This window comes from Phoxinus phoxinus, assembly GCF_949152265.1.
Source record: "Phoxinus phoxinus genome assembly, chromosome: 3".
NCBI classification, from domain to species: Eukaryota; Metazoa; Chordata; class Actinopteri; order Cypriniformes; family Leuciscidae; genus Phoxinus; species Phoxinus phoxinus.
In genome coordinates, this window is record NC_136878.1 from 30949162 (window position 1) to 30969655 (window position 20494).

The 20494-nt window shown below is 36.1% G+C and overlaps 2 protein-coding genes across 2 annotated transcripts in view; one reads left to right on the forward strand and one right to left on the reverse strand.

Annotated features, from left to right (window-relative positions):
• Positions 1–2425, reverse strand: part of kiaa0825 (KIAA0825 ortholog) — a 143450-nt gene extending 141025 nt beyond the window's left edge. Inside the window, exon 1 of the mRNA XM_079606562.1 lies at positions 1929–2425. The gene's annotated coding sequence lies outside the window, so the exon portion shown is untranslated. The remainder of the gene's footprint in view (positions 1–1928) is intronic.
• Positions 2426–2713: 288 nt separating this feature from the next.
• slf1 (SMC5-SMC6 complex localization factor 1) overlaps positions 2714–20494 on the forward strand; it is a 49027-nt gene continuing 31246 nt past the window's right edge. The window contains exons 1-15 of the mRNA XM_079608210.1: positions 2714–2945; positions 3143–3254; positions 4001–4079; positions 4650–4819; positions 4898–4953; positions 5066–5219; positions 9418–9594; positions 9746–9814; positions 10148–10294; positions 14590–14756; positions 14844–14978; positions 15476–15620; positions 16627–16774; positions 18211–18356; positions 18532–18656. Coding sequence (XP_079464336.1) covers positions 3144–3254; positions 4001–4079; positions 4650–4819; positions 4898–4953; positions 5066–5219; positions 9418–9594; positions 9746–9814; positions 10148–10294; positions 14590–14756; positions 14844–14978; positions 15476–15620; positions 16627–16774; positions 18211–18356; positions 18532–18656 — 1829 coding nt within the window. The 5' untranslated portion in view covers positions 2714–2945; position 3143. The remainder of the gene's footprint in view (positions 2946–3142; positions 3255–4000; positions 4080–4649; positions 4820–4897; positions 4954–5065; positions 5220–9417; positions 9595–9745; positions 9815–10147; positions 10295–14589; positions 14757–14843; positions 14979–15475; positions 15621–16626; positions 16775–18210; positions 18357–18531; positions 18657–20494) is intronic.

Here is a 20494-nt window from a genome sequence, read left to right on the forward strand (position 1 = left end):
AAACTGATTCAAATATAGATTCTTACAGTATAAATACACTTTTGAGAGCAAGTTAATGTGTAGATTGTTGGTACTCAGATGTATGTTTAATGCAATTATTTTGTTAGAGGGAAACAAGATACATTTCTAGTTTAAACATTATTTATTCTTCAGACATTGCCCTTAAAATGCAGTAAGTATCAGCTGTGCAAAGTGAACCACGTTTGGTTTTCCATCACTGAAAATAGGCCAAATTCAACTATTTGAACATGTATTTGCTTTGAGATCCCAATTTATATGGGACTGAACTATATGGGCTTTGAGAATGAAGGTTTCAAAAGAAAAGTTTATTATCAGAATCTAGAAGGATATTAAGATATCATGAATACCTTTAGAGTTACAGGCATGCAAACTTTATTTATAGCACTCAGACAGATATGTTCTATGCAATTGTGATGATAGAAAAACCGAGATACATTTCTAGTTTCAACATAATTTTTTCTCTTTAGATATTCCTCTTGAAAAGAAAAAATGATCAGTTTACTCATGGCGTCACATTAAGATCTTCATATGACATTGAACAATCATGGGCCTCTAAAATGAAGATTACAAAAGGAAAGTTTGTTAAGAACCAGAATCTAAAAGAATAATAAGATATAGCCTATTTAATAGTTCTTGAGTTATAGGCAGGCAGACTTGAGGCAAAAAAACACAAGAAGTGCTTTTCCCCATTTTTGGACTGTCACTGTTGGCATATAATGAAACTAAGATTGCTAAAGTAAACAGATGTCACTAATAGACCTATCAATCTCTGCGTGTAAAAATAAAATAATGATTCTGCCATCTTTTCTAAAGTCATTTTTACACCGTGTAATTTGGCTCAAAATCTCAGATGAAAATTTTCATTTTGACCCCCTCTACAAAATAGTGGATAACTCAGTAAACATCTGTGACATTTAATATAATGGCTTTCATCACTATGTTTGTCTTTCTACTGAAAAAAATATTAACAAAATCAAAAATGTAGAAGGGAAGTTTCTGGAATCTGGTTGATTTGCCACGGAATGACCCTATTGTAAAGTGTTACCAATATCTTTAGCCTAATACTTTTTGAGTTATAGCCATTCAAACACTAGTGCTTTTCCCTAATTTTGAACTGTCACCGTAGGCATAAGAAATTTGACATTTTGATACCCCTCTACAAAATAGTGGAATACTCAGTAAAAATACATTCATTACTTTTAATATTTTGACTTTCACTTTTGTATTTCAGAAATATAGGCTACTTCTACAAATCTCTGAAAGGAAGTCATTATGCCTCAACTTGGCCATTTCAGTGTATTTTTAGCAATATTATTAAAATGTATAGGCCTTTATTTAATGCAGTTGTTGTGATAAAAGGAAAGAAGATACAATTCTAGTTTTAACATTATTTAATGTTAAATAATTGAAGTAACTTAAGTAACTTTACTCAATAAATGTTCATCCATGATATTTATTTTTTTGGTCTTCATCTGATAAAAATATGAACAAAATCAAAAATCAAAATTGATTATGCTCATACATAATATTTATAAAAGTTAAGCTAAATGTAGCAGCATGTCACACCAAATCACATCACTTCCTGAAAGTTTTTATTCATGTCAACAACCCTTCATCTAGACCTAAGTATATGTGTGGAAATACTCCGCTTTTGTAAATAAGCATTGTTTAAAAATCACCACTTAATCTGGAATTATTTACTTATGTAATATTGCCTGACCTTGCACACAGCTTAGAGCACACCTGTTGCTCAAGTGCATATAACAGTGCGGTTTTGTCAAAGCAATTAACTATTGTACTTCATCACCACTTATATGGGACACTCCACTATCAAACACCACACACACACACACACACACACCTGTAAATACTACCAAAACACTGAGGTTAACGCAAAGCACACAGTACCTTTTCAAGCTGTGATTTCAGAGGCTCTTCATCACATTAAATCCAAGAGCAGTGAAGGACTAGCAAGGGCTAAAATCCAAGCAGACTTGTCAGATGCATTTCTTCCCAAATCTTTACTTTTCATTGCATTGAAATGATCTAAACGATCTGAGAAGTGTTTGCTATAGCAATCAAATCTAAAAGCATGGGTCTAATAGTGTCAAATAATTCTAGTAAATGGACAGTCTCATCGTCTTTTCTTCCATTCTCAACAGACAGCACTAATGGAGGGAGACTGCGAGTGTTTTAATGGGAACGTGAGAAAGAGTGTCTTTCATGTCGAGTCTTTTATATCGATCCACAACATCAGATTGCAGCCTAAAGTATCATATACGATTAAAAGGCTTTCAGATGGTTAAATAACATGCTGTCAAGCTCGCTCACGGAGATGAATATATAACTGTTCAGCCGTCGCATCCGTTTGTTTATAAACACGTGATGACGCGCTGCTATGTTTCTCAAGCGCAAAGCGTCTCTGACAACCAACCGGAAGAACATCTGAATTTCCGTGTTACGGAACAGACTAAATCACTAAGAAAAGAGGGGAGCGTCTACTTGTTACTGTTATCATGTCCTTCTCATTCGTTGTTTTTACTTCAAAATTAATCTATTTTTTTATTTATTTATTTATTATAGGCATGTTTTTAACTGCATACGCCTCAAATTGGAGATAATAATATTTAGATGATTTTGAACATAGTGGTCACCCCTTAGTATAACGTGGTCAGGCTTCACCCTGTACGCTAGTTTTGAAAGTGCAACTAAACTAAGCAAAATGACAGAAACAACGAAACGGGAAAATATCTAGGCTAATCGATCTAGTTTTACAGTTAGTCTCATATTACTTGTGCTTTGTTTGTGTTATATATACAGTACTGAATGTGTCGTTCGATATAATGCGAATGGCCAGTGAGCGAGATCAGACTGTGTAACGTTAATTCGTTATATCAGAGTGATTGCACTGTTGTCTGTTTCAGGTGAGATATAGAAACATTGTAACGTTACTCATCTTATATCTGTGAATATTCCCTTAAGTAAATTAAACTTTTTTTGCGATGTTTCCTTTCCGTATTGTTTGTAAACAGCCAAATCCAAGTAATGTTGTTATATTTGAAAGCTGTCATTGGATAACTCATTTATGGTGGATATTATTCACATCTCTGTTTTTCACTAGGATGGTAGACGATAAATATATCTTTCAAATGTCTGGTATCAAGAGTCATTCCCAGAAAAGGCAGTTACTCCAGGGCATCAGACTGCTGGGAGGAAGATACATTGGGGGCTCTGTAAGTATCCTCACCAATTTCACGTAATTCAATCTTTACCCTTACCATAAATTGAGACAACCTTATGAATGACATCTGCTTGATATATTGTATTGTACAGTGGCCCTGAAATATTTGGGCCACAGGCACACATATCAAGCAATATTTTTAATAACTTTGTTATGTTTTAAATAGTTAAATAATAATATACCAGTTACCTAAAAGTAGGTGGGGAAAAATAAGCTAGTTAGTTGTAAGAAAGGTTCTAGTGTTATTTTGTTTGCAGAATCTGTTAGGTTAATTCAATAACAAGTTTAAATGTGGCATAACCACTCAAAAATGCACTGCTATATTATTATATTATACAGCCTTTGTAAATTTTGCACGAGCCCACCTTCTCCTCCATTGCGTCAAACGTGTCTTACGGTGTGTGCAGAAAATGATAAAGTGTTGGTGATTAGCCCTGAAAAATGACTCTAATTGCTTCCTGATGTTACAGTGTATTTCGGACTGTATAATTTTGTCCTTGCCCTCAATACCATCTTAAAATAGTCACAGATTGTTCTCTCTACTAATTGAACTCCTCATGAGAATAAACTCAACCTCAAAGTTCTTGACCTTTTCCTATCTCAAGCTATCTCATGGTAAGGTTGTAGACCAGATTAGTAAAGTGACTTTATACAGTACATCAGATGAGAAAGATCTTTTATTTTATTTTCATAATTTACAGTTCACAATATTTCAATGCCAACATGTTTCTGTTCCAGGATTATAAGGAGGCAACAACTCACCTCATCGTCCAAAAAGCTTTAGCAAGTGAAAAGTTTCTCGCAGCCTGTGCTGGAGGTCTGTAATATTGGAAATTGAGACTTTGCCATCATGTGCTTTAATGGATTAAATAATGAATTTGTCGACATGCTACAGGAATGGACTCATTACACTTTTCTTATGTTTTTGAAAAAAAGTATCTTCTGCTCACCAAGGCTGCTTTAATTAATTAATAATACAGTAAAAACAGCACTGTTGTGACATATTATTACAAATTAAAATAACTATTTTATATTTGAATATATTTTAAAATGTTATTTAATTATGTGACGACAAGGCTGAATTTTCAGCATCATTACTTCAGTCTTCAGTGTCACATGATCCTTCAGAAATTATTTCTGAATGATCATGTGACTGAAGACTGGAGTAATGATGCTGAAAATTCAGCTTTGCCATCACAGGAATAAATAACATTTTTAAATGTAATATAGAAAGCCATTATTTTAAGTTGTAATAATATTTCACAATATTGCTATTTTACTGTATTTTTGATTAGTGAGCATAAGGGACTTCTTTCAAAAACATACAAAAATAATAATGTTCCCAATCTTTAACTCAAATGTTGACTGTGCTTTCTGTTTGTTTCAGGGAAGTGGATAGTCACCCCAGAATTTGTTCTGGACAGTGTGAACCAAATGTCGTGGCTACCAGAGGCTTCATACGAGTTAAACTTAACTGCTCAGACCCCTGAGATTCCCAATCCACTGAAAACATGGAGAGAGAGGGTGGCTAACAGCACAGTGTCTGGAGCCTTTCAGGTGAGCATCACTATAGTGTTAACTCGCTTTAGAAAACCGCTAAAGGTAATGTTTGACATTTGCCTTTTCCACCTGTAGGACTGGGTAGTGCTTGTTGACATTGATGATCCAACGAGGAGGAGCATGTTTGTCAGGTCAGGATGTGCACAGCGAAAACACTTTGTTTGGCCTTCAATGATGATATTTTGCTGGAGGCTCATGTTGAAATTGCTAATGCGAATTTTGCAAACCACTTTTTGTTTGCAGGATATTAAAAGCAGGCAAAGCTGTTGTCTACACAGACTGGCCAAAATCATATGCTTTAACTCACGTGATATTCAAAAACGCATCCGATGAGAGAGCCGAGAAGTGTGGAATCCCTCGCTATAAAGTCAGCTATGTAGCCAAACATCTTTTTGGGGTAAAGTAACTTTTTGTATTGTACGTTTTTTTTAAAGGCTGATTTATACTTCTGCGTCGAACTGACGCCGTAGCTACGCCGTAGGCTGTGTGTAGCGCGCGTACCCTCCGGCGTACCCTGACGTGCACCTCTCCAAAAATGTAACAACGCGTCAATTCTACGCGGACGCAAGCGCTGTGATTGGTCTGCTAGAACCCCTCCCTCGGGTTTCACACGCTCCCTCTACATGTGTAATTGCGCGTCAACGCGGACAATGACGCAGAAGTATAAACGAAAACCAACGCGTTGCCTACAGCGTAGTGGCTCCGGCGTAGGTCCGACGCAGAAGTATAAATCAGCCTTAAGGAGTAGTTCATCCAAAAGTGACACATTTGTCATTGTTAACTCACCATCATGTCATTCCAAACCTGGAATGGAATGTAAAAGAAAGACTGTTTTCCATACAACAGAATCATATAGTGACTAGGTGTTGTCAAACTCCAAACAGGACAAAACGGCCCCATAAAAAATTGTTCATAGAAAGCATCTGCATGTTATGGACATAATAACACCTTGGGTCAATGTGTCTTGATGTGCAAAAGTTTGATGCCCATGGCACTAAACAATGCCTTGGAATATGGCAGACAAGAAATATTTAGTAATGATTTGGTACTTTTTTCACCTGGCCACTCCTATGTCACTTGTTTGTTGTATTGAAAAGAGTATAAAAAATAAAAAATTATACAGGTGACATGGCGAGTAAATTATGATATTTTTGTTCAGTAATCATAATTGTTCTCTCATAAGTCTCATACTAAATTGGACTTAAAGTATACAACTATTTAATATTAAATATAAAAATGTATTATTATATTCATTACCATTAATGTTTTTTTTTTTTTATAAATTCTTTTATTTAGCAAGGATGCATTACATTGCTCAAAATTGACAGTAAAGATTTCAATTTCAATTGAATTCTGTTCTTGTGAACTTTTTATTCATCACAAAATCCAGATTTTTAAAAAATAATTTTCAACAAAAATACTAGCAGCACAACTGTTTTCAACATTGATAATAATAATAATAAGACATTTTTCTTATTAAGTATCAAATCAGCATATAAGAATGATATCTGAAGGATCATGTGACTGGAGTAATGATACTGAAAATTCAGCTTTGGCTTCTGGAATAAATTACATGTAAAAAAAAATATTAAAATATATTTATTATTCTAAATTATAATTTTAAAATATTTCTGTTTTGCTGTGTTTTTGAAAAAATGCAGCCTGGGTGAGCATAAGAGATTCCGGTAACACTTCACAATAAGGTTTCATCAGTTAAAGTTAGCTGTAACTACATTAGTTAACATTAACTAATAATGTATTGCACTTCTACAGCATTTATTATTTTTTGTTAATGTTAACTTCAACATTTACTAATACATTATTCAAATCAAAAGTTGTATTTGTTAACATTAGTTAATGCACTGTGAAGTAACATGAACAAACAGTGAACTGTCAGGGTTCTGTCACTTCTGTAGTGTATTTCTTGGTTTTGTGACAAAGCTCTGACACTTGTCTGTATGCCTTGTTACATGTGCGGGAAGTGGTGTTTGGATCCCGGCACATCTGTCAAGTTTGGTTTCGGTTCTGTGTCGGCAATCGGACATTCATGCTCTGCGTGTTTGTCCTGTTTTTACAAGCTTACACTCGTTCCCGTGCACTCTGTTTTGTCGTGTGAGCGCACGGCTCGCTCGGACTGTGCGCTCTTCTGTCCACGCGTGTTGTGTTTTGTGTAGCACGCGGTTCGTGTTTATCATCGGCCCCGTGCTTTCATGTCATGTTTTGTCTTGTGCTGTGCAGCACACAGCTTGTGTTTTCCACTAACTGTGTGCTTTCATGTTGTCATGGTTTGTGTGAACACGTGGCTTATGAGTGTTCTCATTAGCTGCGTGTTCATGTCTCAGTTTGTGTAAGCACATGACTGGTGATTTGTTTTACTGGCCATGTGCTTGTGTTCTAGTCATGTCTGTTTTGAGCTCATGGCTTGTCATTAAGGTCACTCAATAATGACGTTTGAATATTCCCTCTAAAAAAAACACATATATTCGAACATCTAGTTGCGCATTTTGTCAATGACGCGCATTACGTCAATAACAGGACAAATTAATACAAAGAGACATAACTACTTGTATAGGTAGTTTATTTAAGTTTAAACATATTCGACAACGTATTACTTCACAAAAACAGGTAAATCAAGAGTTTTGTGCAAGCAATTTAAGGTCGCGACTCTTGTCCTAAATATAACAGGCTTCATTCAGTGATTGAAACAATTATTATTAACATTAATTGAAGTTTTACAGTATATAGAACCAACATTGAACGCTCCGAGCGAGCTGTGCTGTGGTATACATGGATCTTTTCCTTGACATGAAATGATAAATAATCAAACCAGTGGAAGCCTGCAGTGCATGAAACTGCTGTATCTAACCTACCTTATCCATGGCATGCAATATCTATTTAGTCAGTACAGTAGCCTACACTTTAGTAATGTTTCTGTTTGTTGCTAGTGGTCGAATGGTATGCTAACTGTATCTTACATAGCTTGCATACTATCTCACGGGCCGCGGCTCTACAATTTTACCTTCTACCGTACCGACCCAAATCCAAAGTACTTGCAGACATGGCTTTTTAGATTTTGGGGGGTTAAAATCGCTTTCCCTGGTGTTGGGTCCTGCACTTTCTGCTATCTTCCATGTAAGTAAACTTTTTTTGTCTCAGGCAGCGCCTGCCCACTCGCAAAGCAGACAGCCGCGCCTCTGTTACTCGATTTCCACATTCGATTATTAATTTTCACCTTCGAAATTCTGTTTTTTAAAACTATTCGAAATAATAATATATATTCGAATTTAGAATATTCGTTGACAGCCCTAATTGTCATGTGTTTCCTTGTGCCATGTGCTCTCTGGTTGATTGTCTAATCCCACCCATTTTGTTACCTGATTATTGGTTCATTTGCCCCACCTGTCCTCCCTCGTTACTTGCTGTGTTTGCTCTCCCTATTTATTCTCCTTGTGTCTTCAGTCCTGTGCTGGATCGTCGTCGTATGTACACCGTGTTTTTCCCTGCTCTAGTCAAGTCGCGCCGTGCCATGTCAAGTCTTGCTGTCCTGGTTTCCCCCACGGGGTAGTTTTTGTTTGTTTTTTCATTTTTATTTATAAACCGGGTTCCCGCGGGGTCTTAAAGTCTAAAATTCTGAACTTTAAATTTAGGCCTTAAAATGTCTTAAAAACGACCAGATTTTCATCCAAGGTCTTAAATGTAATTTAGTCAGGTCTAAAAAAGGTTTTACCCTCGTTAATTTCCAGAAACGCTGGCCGCAGAGAGTTAAAGTAGCAAAAGTATCAAACCTACAAAGCGGAGCTCTAGATCAGGGGTCTCCAACACGTCACTCGCGAGCTACCAGTAGCTCGTGGCCTGATTGGAGGTAGCTCGCCAATAGGCCGTTCACATATCGCGTCTTTTGCGCGCTCATAATAGAAGGCCATTTTTTCCAGGCGGAGCGAGATGAAATAATCTCTTTTCAGAATTCCCTAAGCGTAGGCTAATTAATCTTTTTATTAAAAAAAAGATTTAAAGGCTGAAATATGTGAGGTTTATCTTTTTATAAAACCATTTTTGTTAACTTTATTTGAACTTGTAGATGTTAGTAAATAACATGTTGCAAGACACTCTTTTAAAATCTAGCTATCATTTTTATTTATATGTTAATGTAAACAAAAAGTGCATATTGATGCTAATTTTATTTGTTATTTGCTGTTTAATGCGTCGTATGTCTTAAATTTCAATCTTTATGGTCTTAAAATGTCTTAAAAAGGTCTTAAATTTGACTTACTGAAACCTGCAAGAACCCTGAATAAAGCCCTTTATTTCTCCTGCAATTGAGTCTTCGGTTCCTTCACTCAACCTGACAGTGAACAGCTGGATTTTTATTAACCAATGTTAACAAAGATTAACAAATACAGTATCAAATGTATTGCTCATGATTACTTCATGTTAGTTAATACATTAACTAATGTTAACGAATGAAAACTTATTGTAAAGTGTTACGTGCTATCGAGATTTCTTAAAAAAAAAAAAAAAAAAGTGAATAAAATTTATTTTTATATTCGACATTAAGCTTTGATATTAGTAATGTTTTTGTTGTTTTTCTTTTGCAGCACGTTTGCTCCGAGTTAAACTGGTCCTGTAATTTAGAGTCATTCGATGGAAAAGAGAGCTGTGAATCAGCCGCCCAGGTTGCTGCTGCCGTCACTGACGAGTCCATGGATGTCACTGAGGATTTTACACATAAAGATTTGGAGGAAATGTTCAAAGAATACATCGTAATAATGGAGGTCTAATATATTTTTATTCTGGTACTTTTAAAACTCATTTTGAAACATAATTATAGCTTTCGCAGATGGATTTTGGGCACAAATGAGAAAGTTGTCACGCTTATCACTATAACTACTATAAAGTATGACCTTACATGACATCTCGTTTCAGAAACGGAAGAAAATGCTTTTGACAGTCCCAGAGTTCTACAGCTACTACACACCCAACCTGCCTGTTCAGGTATTCAAACCTGTGTAAAACTTTTCAGCACATCGTTCTGCCATACACAAGCTGTTAAAGTGTTTGACTCATCAAGTTGATTGGGTCATTCAATTTCCTGTGTGTCACATTGAGGAGTAATAAACGGAGGGCTCATCGCGGCCAGGTCACCTGATTTAGGCAAATCCGTTTGATCGGTACACTCATGATTGGCATACCCATTAAAGAAACATTGCAGTGCGCCTCCACTGGTTTCTCAAGCGGAAATGTCCAAACGCACTCATTTGACATTGACCCTGAGAACACATTATCATCAGTCATCTTATTTCCTGTATGTCTTTCTCTTATACTCAGATTCCAGTGGTAGATTTTAGCAATGTGCAGAGCTTGGTGGAGTGTGCCTTCTTCCCTCAAGCCCTGGAGGAGATCCTGGGGTCCCTGCAGCCCGGAGTGAAGCCCCCAGCCCTGCTGCTCCAACAGCTAATGCAGCACACACTGCATGTATGTATAATAAGAGCTATTCGAAATCCCAGAGGCCCTTATAAAGCACTGTTACTTTTAGTTGGGATTGTCTTTCTTAAAAAGCAAAGTTTAGTACTTTCTCTTTCTTTAAGGGTGTTTTAAGAAGTGTGGTTTCTATTACATTAAAACAGCATTTTTAAAAATACCAACTACTAAAGACCTATTCACACAAAGTGAAAATGTTTGTGATGACATGTTAAAACAAAAACATTTTTGATCACACTTTAGATTAGGGTCAAATTTTCTCTATTAACTTACTCCTAACTATAGTGGACTTCAATTCACCATTGGCTAAGCCCCGCCCCCCTTAGTTACTGTTGCTACGTCCGTCAACTTCATCTGGGCTCTGGTTTGGTATCAACATGGCGTATGCTGTGACAGCTCTTCCTGCTGAAATTTTATCAAACTTTTATAAAGCAGCAAATAAAGTGTCCGATAGAAGTAGGCAAAAGAGGCTGCAATATGCGTTCGAAGGTTATATTCAAGACATACAGTTGAAACGCAAGCAACAACAAGGCATCCAAATAGAGGCAAAAGCATAATGGTCACAGTCAAAAAATTAACCTACTAATCGAGACGGAGGCTGGGACTAACAATATTAACCTGTTAGCCTTCAGCGCCACTTTTGAAAAATCCCCAGAAATTGCATACCCAACCTAAAAAAGATTCAATTCATTGACCCTTTGTCCTAAAAGCTCAAGTATGGTCTCATTTGAAAGCTGACACCTGGCACTTTATTGGAAATGTAGAATGAATTATTGTCATAATGAAAAAAAAATTATGAATAGCTTCAAAGTTGTGTAAGTTATTAGAAATGTATTTTTATGAAACATCTTCATGAAAATTAAATTGAAGTTGGCCCGTCAGCACTCTAGAAATGCACTCCAGCTAAAGACACATGTCTGACCATGTTATATTTAAAATTTGAAGGTGATAAGTCTAAAACTCTGTATTTTGTTAAATGTTTTTCAAGATCATCTCAAATGACTTTATTTTGAATTGACTCTAAAATGCAAACTTGTGTTTATTATCATCTATTAGCATCTATTCAGTCTATTGTCTCTATTGTTTTGTGGTGCAAACGAGCCCCATTCAGTGTCACTCTCTCCTGCTCACATTTACACCTTTCCAGCCGGCTTATGGCCATAAATATTCTTTTCCTTTGTCTCCATTATAATCGCTAACGACTGGCTAATCACGGTGTTTCATCCCCTAATTTCTTTCATAATCTTCACTTCACATTTGAAACTGTATCAAATGCCTTTCTCAAATAAAGAAATATTTCAGTAAGCATTCCGATTTAGAAAAAAAATCATAAAAAATAACAGCTAGATGGCAGGTGCAACTAGAGAGCTAGCTAGCATGTTAGCTTAGCACACCATCAATACACGACAATTTATGAGATTAAAACCCTGTTTGTGCTCCAAACTTACTTTATAGCGCAAGTCGAGTGTTTTAAATAATCTTCTATGAGCTTATTTGGCTTCAGAAAAGAAAATCAGACAGAAAATAAATGAGTTTATGGTATTCTGCATGTTTGTAAAGTCTATATCTATTAGCATTACATTATACATATAATCTATTATTATAAAAATACCTGACATGGCTCGAAGAACACAGGTAAATCAAATATCATTGCAATCATGTTTATTGTCTTCAAAACATCTTTATCTGCATGTTATAGCGATCTCTGAAAGCTAACGTTAGCTGTGTTTATGTCAGTGACGTCCTGGAAGGTCACAGGTTATTGTTCTTCTTCGTGTGCTCCCATATTTGGAAAAAACTGTGCATAGAGCGCCCTCAGTCTGCTGTATGGATTGAAAACACAGTGCATCAGAGTATCCAGCGCTCTTTATGTATACATCGACGCATTTGGATATAAATTCAATAAATATTATTCCTGTCTATAGAAATATGATGTAAACCTATGATAATATATCAATATTTCTCCAAATCTGCACATTTTTGAGCCAAAAGCCCTGAGGAACGTTGTTTTGTCACGCGTTCTCAAGACAACAGCACCGGAGTTTTTTTCTGAATGGAGCAGCTGACGCTCATAATTCATATTAAAGGTATCGACTCATTTTTTCATTACATAAATCCTGACACAAATTAAGACATAACTGTCACTATAAGTTTCTCAGAATACAATAGTGGTCAAATACTGAAACGTGAGACTTATATATTTTTAATGATGTATAGTTTGTCAAGGTAATAACATTAAATCTGATAGTAACTTTGAACTATTAAAAAAAAAAAACGCTTCAGAGCGTCCTCGCTCTGGTGAAGGCTAACAGGTTGAGCAACACTGTTCATGCAAAGCTGGTTAGGTCTCTATTCACTTCTATAATCGTTATTACAAAGCAAAAGTTGTATTTATTAGCAGCGTGTGCTAGCGTATCAACAATTAGGGTAGAGAACCAAAATCATAACCTAAAACAGCATAAAACTGTCTAACTAGTGTAACTTCACAGTAAGGTTAAAAGCTAAATTTATCTTCGAGCACAAAAGTGAGCTTGTTGATCCTTGAGGGGTTTTGCTGACTGAGAGGACGTCCACACAGTTTAATCCAAAAAAACGACACTTGTCAGGATTTGACTTTTGGGAAGGGAAAAAAACGGACAACCCTCTCCAACCTCTTTGAGAAACGCGTATCTGTGTTACAAATGCCCCAGGCACAACGTTTAACCATATTTTTGATAAAACTACAACGGTAATAGCCTGCCGAGACCAAAACTATGAGACGCCTGTGTTAAAGTCAATGGAGCGCTGTGAAAAAGTGTCGGACCTCTGTGGCAGCTCGTTCTTGGCTGCACTGTGATTAGTCAATCTACATTCTAGGGTGTGGCTTAGCCAAAGGCGAATTGGGTCCAATCGTTTTAAAGGTCCAAATTGCAGTTTCAATGCAGCTTCAAAGGGCTCTACACGATCCCAGCCGAGGAATAAGGGTCTTATCTAGTGAAACGATTGGTAATTTTCTAATTACCTAATGAACTAATCCTTTAATATGTGCTTTATAAGTGCTAATAAACAGCCAATATCCTTGTAATATGCATAATAATAAGCCCTAAATTGGGCCCTAAACTGAAGTTTTAAGGGCTGTTCACGCCAAGGACAATAACTATAAAGATAACGATAAAGATATAATTCTAAAAATCGTTCTTCATATTAAATAATAACAGAGTTCACACCACAACTATAACGATAAAGATATGAGGAACGATTTTTTCCAGCTGTCGAACGATAAAACTGATCTGACAGCCAATCAGAATCCATTCTACTGTAATTTAAAGGTCTCGCGCATTTAAAATGGCAGATGACATCGCGTGCTTAAAAGACCGTTATTGGTCGTTGGTGTGGACGCATATATAGTTATCTTTATCATTATCTTTATAGTAATCGTCCTTGGTGTGAACGGCCCTTTACCCTTTTTTTTCTTTGCTTGATGTAAAAACTCACTGTTTTGTTTAACATGAAACATACAGCCACAGTGGCAAGCTAAGTGATTAGAATATGGTTATAGAATATGACAAGCAACTGCACAAAATGTTTATATATTATACATACTATTATTGAAAAGTGTGGGGTCAGTAATATATTTTTTAAAGAAATTATTACTTTTATTGCGCTAGGATGCATTAAATTCCTCAAAAGTGACAGTAGAGACATTTATAATTTTTCGAAAAAGATTTATATTTCAAATAGATTCTATTCTTTTGAACCTTATATTTCTTGAAGCATCCTGAAAAAAAAGTATCTGCTGTTTTTTAACATTGATAGTAATAAGAAATTTCTTGAGCAGCAAATTAGAAAAATTTCTGAAGGATCATGTGACACTGAAGACTGGAGTAATGATGCTGAAAATTCAGCTTTGCTATCACAGGAATACATTGGATTTTATATTTCACAATATTACTGTTTTTCCTGTATTTTTTTATCAAATAAATGCAGCTTTGGTGAGCATAAGAGACTTCTTTTAAAAACACAAAACTTTTAGTAAATATATTGTGTATTATGAGTCTTTCAAAAAATATTAATTCCTATAATTATAGAAATGTTTACTATTTTGTCTATTTGCTGTCTTTAAATTGTAAATTATATCGGCCACCTTCCTCACTAGATATGTTTTGATCACCACTGAGATTGGTTTAATCATCTGAACTCCCCATAACAGATGGAACTTTAAAAAAAAAAAAATGAAAAGCTTGTTTGTACCTCCCCTGTTCTGAGTTGACAAGATAACTTAGTCTTCGCTCTTGCACTCTCCCTTCTAGGGCGATGCAAAACCATTGTACCTCAGCATGTTTATCACCGTTCTCCACAGTATCCTGCGCAACAATCCTACCTGGGGTTCTCCTGGACACACAAAGTACTTCCATCAGGTTCTCCAGTGTCCAGAGTGTAAGGGCGGACTCTGGTCACTTCTTGAGACGTCAGTTCGGTATGACACTGTCAATCTACCTGTCAGAACTGCTCATAAGCAAACAAAGTTTATCTCAGTAATGCAATTTTATCTGATTTATTCAAGAGTGTGTCTGGCAAACGAACTCACCTGTCACTCACTGCCAAGCCCACCATCCACCGAGTTGTTTCGTCTACATTGTAACCTGCATGAGTTCTTCCTAAGACTCTTTCAGCTGGAGCTTCATGCTGCTAGCTCAGGGTGAGCACCTGAGCTCTTTTCATCTCTGCTTCAATAAACAACAACTTTTTGATATCCTTCGTGAGCCCAAAGAAGAGAAACTGCAGTATTTTGCCAAAATAAACAGTCAAAACATGTTAAAAAGAATATAGAACTAAAACACAATCTGTAGCTGCTTGGAGTTATGCTAATGTCTTACTGTACACCTTTTAGGCGCATTCACTCTTTTTTGGTAGAAAGACAATAGTTAAGTAACTGTTAACTATAGATATTAACACATAGATTGTACAATAGCAACTTTTCCTTATTTTGACCACACCTCTACGTGTCTGCTAAATTGTACAGGATCATATATTGTATATTCAATAGATTACCTTTTTAAAACGGCATAAACTTATATTAACCCTAAAACTAAAATGTTGATGATTTCAACATAACAGATCAGTCGATGTATCCATAGCTACTGTATCTATGTATTAATAATATATGTGGCAGTGACCCTGTCTTACTCTGTGCAGGAGGTCACCCGGAAGCAGTCGGGCATCTGTTCTGTACAGCACCTTTTGGAACATTTGGGAGAAGTCAACTCTGACGTCCAGGGCAGTTCAGCAGCTTAGCATGCTTCTGATTAAGACTGTACTGTGTGCTTTCAACTCCACTCAGGTAGGAGTCTTTCAGTCTTTCAACTGTGTGATAATGATAGTCTATCATAGTACATGATTGTATGTGCTTTTATAACATTTCATTATTTCCTGTTCATCAGTTATAACAACCCAGTCCCAGTAACATTAAAGTCGGCATGAACCGGAAGTTACAAACGACTTTTCTCCAGTGTTGTGACGTATTTCCAAGTGAAACGGAATATTGAACAGAGGGCAGGGTTTTACTTTAGCTCTCCATCTCTCGCTCATAGCAGACTAACGGTTTGAGGGGAGTTGCCACGCCCTCGCGCCATAGCACATGACCGGAAGAGAAGAGAAGTCGTTTCGAGGGGGAAGGGAAGGGTAACGTATTTAATTAAAGATTATAAGGGTACATGAATTTTTTTTAAAAATTATGAATTGCTCAGATAAATCATTTATAATAAACACTACAACATTAGATATAAAAATACGAATTGTAAAATTGGATTTCATGCCGACTTTAAGGATTTTTTTTTTCCTGCTTGTTATGTTGGGCCTGTAATTCCGATTTGTACTTGCCCTGCTGATATTTTCAGCGACCCCACCACAAAACAATGTGGTACATAAATAAATATATATATTATATTATCTTTTTTGTGAGAAATGAGATCTGCTTTGATCTTGTTGCTTTACTGACCGTTCCAGTGCATTTTAAGTAGAGGCATTCAGGGTTCAGGCCACGCCCCCTTAATTATGTGTCATGTTTCTTTTTTGTGTGATTGCTCTGTGTTTAAATGTATATTGTTGTGTTAGCTTGTGTTGTTAAGCGCTTCGAGAAAGCAACCTTTTAAAGGCGATATACAAAATAAATGTATTATTATTATTATGAGGACATGCAGATGCTAAATAAACATACAAAAAACATTACACCATTTGACCAGTATGCCAAGAGTTTTCTACATTGAATATAACATTTTGTAATACAACAATATAACAGATGCTTCATCAGGCTGTGCAGGCTGAGTTTACTGTGTGTTTGTGTGTAGGAGTGGAGGCTGGGAATGTCAGTCACTCTGCAGGAGATTCTGTGTGTAGTGGTGGAGTTCTGGGCTCAGGAACACAGTCCACTCAACAGCAGTCTGGTGGAGAAAGGCTTTAAAGACCTGGCTGAACACATTGCCATACTGTGCCAAGGTATCCCATAGTGCAGTGGGAAACTGGTGAACTGGAAGTATACACTCACCAGCCACTTTATCGGGTACACCTTGCTAGTACTGGGTTGGACACCATTTTGCCTTCTGAACTGCCTTAATTTGTCATGGCATAGATTCAACAGGGTGCAGGAAAGTGCAGTTAAAGAACAGACACTACAATTAAAAACTAAACGCTGCTCAATTCAGCGTGAGCCGAACGAGTCGCAGCACAGACCAGCAGCAGGAGTCAGATTTACTTTATTTGTTATGTTAATAAAGCCGTCTTATTAATTTCTTTGATAAAAGTTATATTTTTAATATACAGTGAGTCATTGTACTGTTTTGTTGTGTTTTTCATTAAGAATAATAATGAACCCACCATTCAAGCAATCGCCACAAATTCGGCTAATCAGATTTAAAAGCAAGGTGGTACCCAACCAGTGATACCGGTGTTGTCACAGGTCGATTAACCTGGAAAAGTTCCTCACCGTCACTAACATCTGAATGTCGCAGCAGAAATCGAGACTCATCAGACCAGGCAACGTTTTTCAAATCTTCTATTGTGTAATTTTTGTGACTCGTGTGAATTGTACCCTCAGTTTCCCGTTCTTATCTGACAGGAGTGGCACCCGGTGTGGTGTTCTGCTGCTGTAGCCCGTCAGCTTCAAGATTCGATGCGTTGTGCGTTCAGAGATGCTCTTCTGCAGACCTGGGTTGTAATGAGTGTTTTTTGAGTTACTGTTGCCTTTCTGTTGCCTTCCATTGTACTTTTATTGTTATTTTAAAATGTTGAAGAACTTGTTTTATGGTATTTTACTTATATATCATTTTACTTATATACTTATATATATATTAGTTTTTTTGTATTGTATTGTTGTTAGTTTTTGTGTTTAGTTATTGTAAAGCACATTGGACAATGTGACAATTGTGCTATATCAATAAATTGCCATGTCTATTGTATCAGTTCGAACCAGGCTGGCCATTCTCCTCTGACCTCTGGCATCAAGGCGTTTTTGCCCACAGAACTTTCCCTCACTGGATATTCTCTCTTTTTTGGACCATTCTCTGTAAACCCTAGAGATGGTTGTGTGTGAAAATCCCAGTAGATCAGCAGTTTCTGAAATACTCAGACCAGCCCGCCTGGCACAAACTACCATGCCACGTTCAAAGTCACTTAAATCACCTTTCTTCCCCATTCTGATGCTCGGTTTGAACTCCAGCAGGTTGTTTTGACCATAAACATGCCTAAATGCATTGAGTTGCTGCCATGTGATTGGCTGATTAGATTAGCAGCTGAACAGGTGTACCTAATAAAGTGGCCGATGAGTGTATATAGCAAAAGGGGTTCTTTACCAGTTGTCATATTTTCATTGAGAATTAACATTAAAGGTTTAAATAGCTTAATGGCTGTAAGTACCTTCCTGTCTCCTCACTTAGACCTTCACTGTGACATGCTGAAGGAAGTGATTCCAGCCATTCGCTCCACAAGGCTCCGGATGTTTACTGCCGACGCCATTTACAGAAACATCTGCTGCAGCAGGGGCCTGATCCTCAGCTCTGAACCACTCTGCTTGCGAAAAATTGTGGGTTTTATCTTGTGTACATATAACATAGACATGCAGATTTATAATGACTACAGTTTTATTTGCAGCACATCGTCATATAACACAATACAGTGAATATAACCTTCAGTGAGAGATGGAGAGAAATAATTAAGTTTTTTTTTTTCTTTTTCTTTTTTTTCGTGTCTCTTGCCAGGTCTCAACCTACCTCAAAGCTCTAGGGAGCTTGTGTGAACGAGTCCAAACCCTGAAGGGACAGAATGACAGAACAGAGATGAATCAACCCTCTACCAGCAGTGCTGCCCATGTTCCAGGCTCAGAGTGAGTTTCACCTTCGCCACACTTCTCTGCTCATGCTCTTGTCCTCCACTCTGACGCCACAGAGCAAAGGAGAAAAGCAAGAACACATTCACTTTTTTTTAAATATTTGTATATTTTTTGATGAATAGAGCAAGTACCAGTGTTTACTTTTGTAAGATGTTTCGCTGTAAAATCACAAGAATTAATAGGTGTCATTTTCTACATCCTTTTGCCATCCCATCAGAGCACATTTTGAGATAACCACTCTCTACTTACATCACTATAAGATCCTCTTTATGTCTGCATCCATATGTGTGTGACAGAGGCACAGAGTGCAGTAGGTGCCTTTAATTGGACAATTTTCTGCCATTATGGGGCATTAGAGGGGTTTAAGATGGCTAATGGAGAGAGACAGGGTGCTGTCCTGCTCTGTTGGGGCAACCTGTGATGGCAGACCACCAGCCCTGTTACTGTTGCTGGTGTCGTGGGGGTAATTGGGGTTGGGTGCCCATCATACCAGCTCAATCAACTGCTGCTTATCTGCCTTTTTTCCCTACAGGCTTCAGCTCTGACATGATGCTTAGAAAAAAACATTGCTTTTAAATCTGAGAAGCTGAGAACAGTGTTGTTTTTGTTAACTAAAACCATAAAACCGTTTTTGTTAACTAAAACCATAAAACCGTTTTTATTTTAAATAAAGCAGAAATAAAATTATAATATTGGATGGAAATTTGAAAAAATTCTAATAATTAAATAAAATTAGAAATGTTTTTCTTGGCAGCTAACGTAAATAAATTAAGTTTAAGTACTAAACTAAATATAAAAAAAATAATAATCACAAACACATAACCAAAATTAAACTAAAATTAAAAGGAAAACTGAAATAAAAGGTAATTCAGAATATTAATAAATGCAGTATTAGTATATAAATACTGAACCTGTCAAAAGTTTGGAAACAAAAAAATTGAGCAAATTCGCTTATGCCCACCAAACCTGCATTTATTTAATAAAAAATAATAATAATAAAAATGTAATATTGCAAAATATTATTACGTATTAAAATAAATAATTTTGAGCAAAATTGAGCAAAGTCGTTTATGCCCACCAAACCTGCATTTATTTAATAAAAAATAATAATAAAAATGTAATGTTGCAAAATATTATTACGAATTAAAAGACAGAAAAACTGTTTTATATTTGAATACATTGTAAAATGTAATTTATTGCTTTGCAAAATGTAGCTTTTGATTGAAAAGCTACATTTTCACAGTCTTCAGTGTCACATGATCCTTCATAAATCATTCTAATATGCTGATTTGGTGCTCAGAGAACATTTCTTAATATTATTATCAATGCTAAAAACAGTTTCCTCAGGATCCTTTGATGAATAGAGAGTTCAATGAACAGCATTTGTTTATTTAATGTATGTAGTATTTAGTAAATAGATATATTTTTGTAACATTATAAACATCTTCACTGTCACTTTTAGTCAATTTAATGCTTCTTTGATGAATAAAAGATATTACTTTCTCTCTTGGATGTTTGAATGGTATCTTTGATTCCACAAAAATGTGCAGCAGCAAGTTTTCAACATTGATAATAATTATAAATGTTTCTTGAGCAGAAAATCAGCGTATTAGAATGTTTTCTGAAGGATCATGTGACACTGAAGACTGAAGAGTAATGATGCTGAAAATGCTGCTTTGTCATCACAGAAATGAATTACATTTGTTAATTTATTAAAATAGAAAACAATTATTTTAAATTGTAAGAATAGTTCACAATATTACTGTTTTCACTGTATTTGTGGTTAAATAAATGCAGCCTTGGTGAGCAGAAGATACTTTTTTTCAACAACA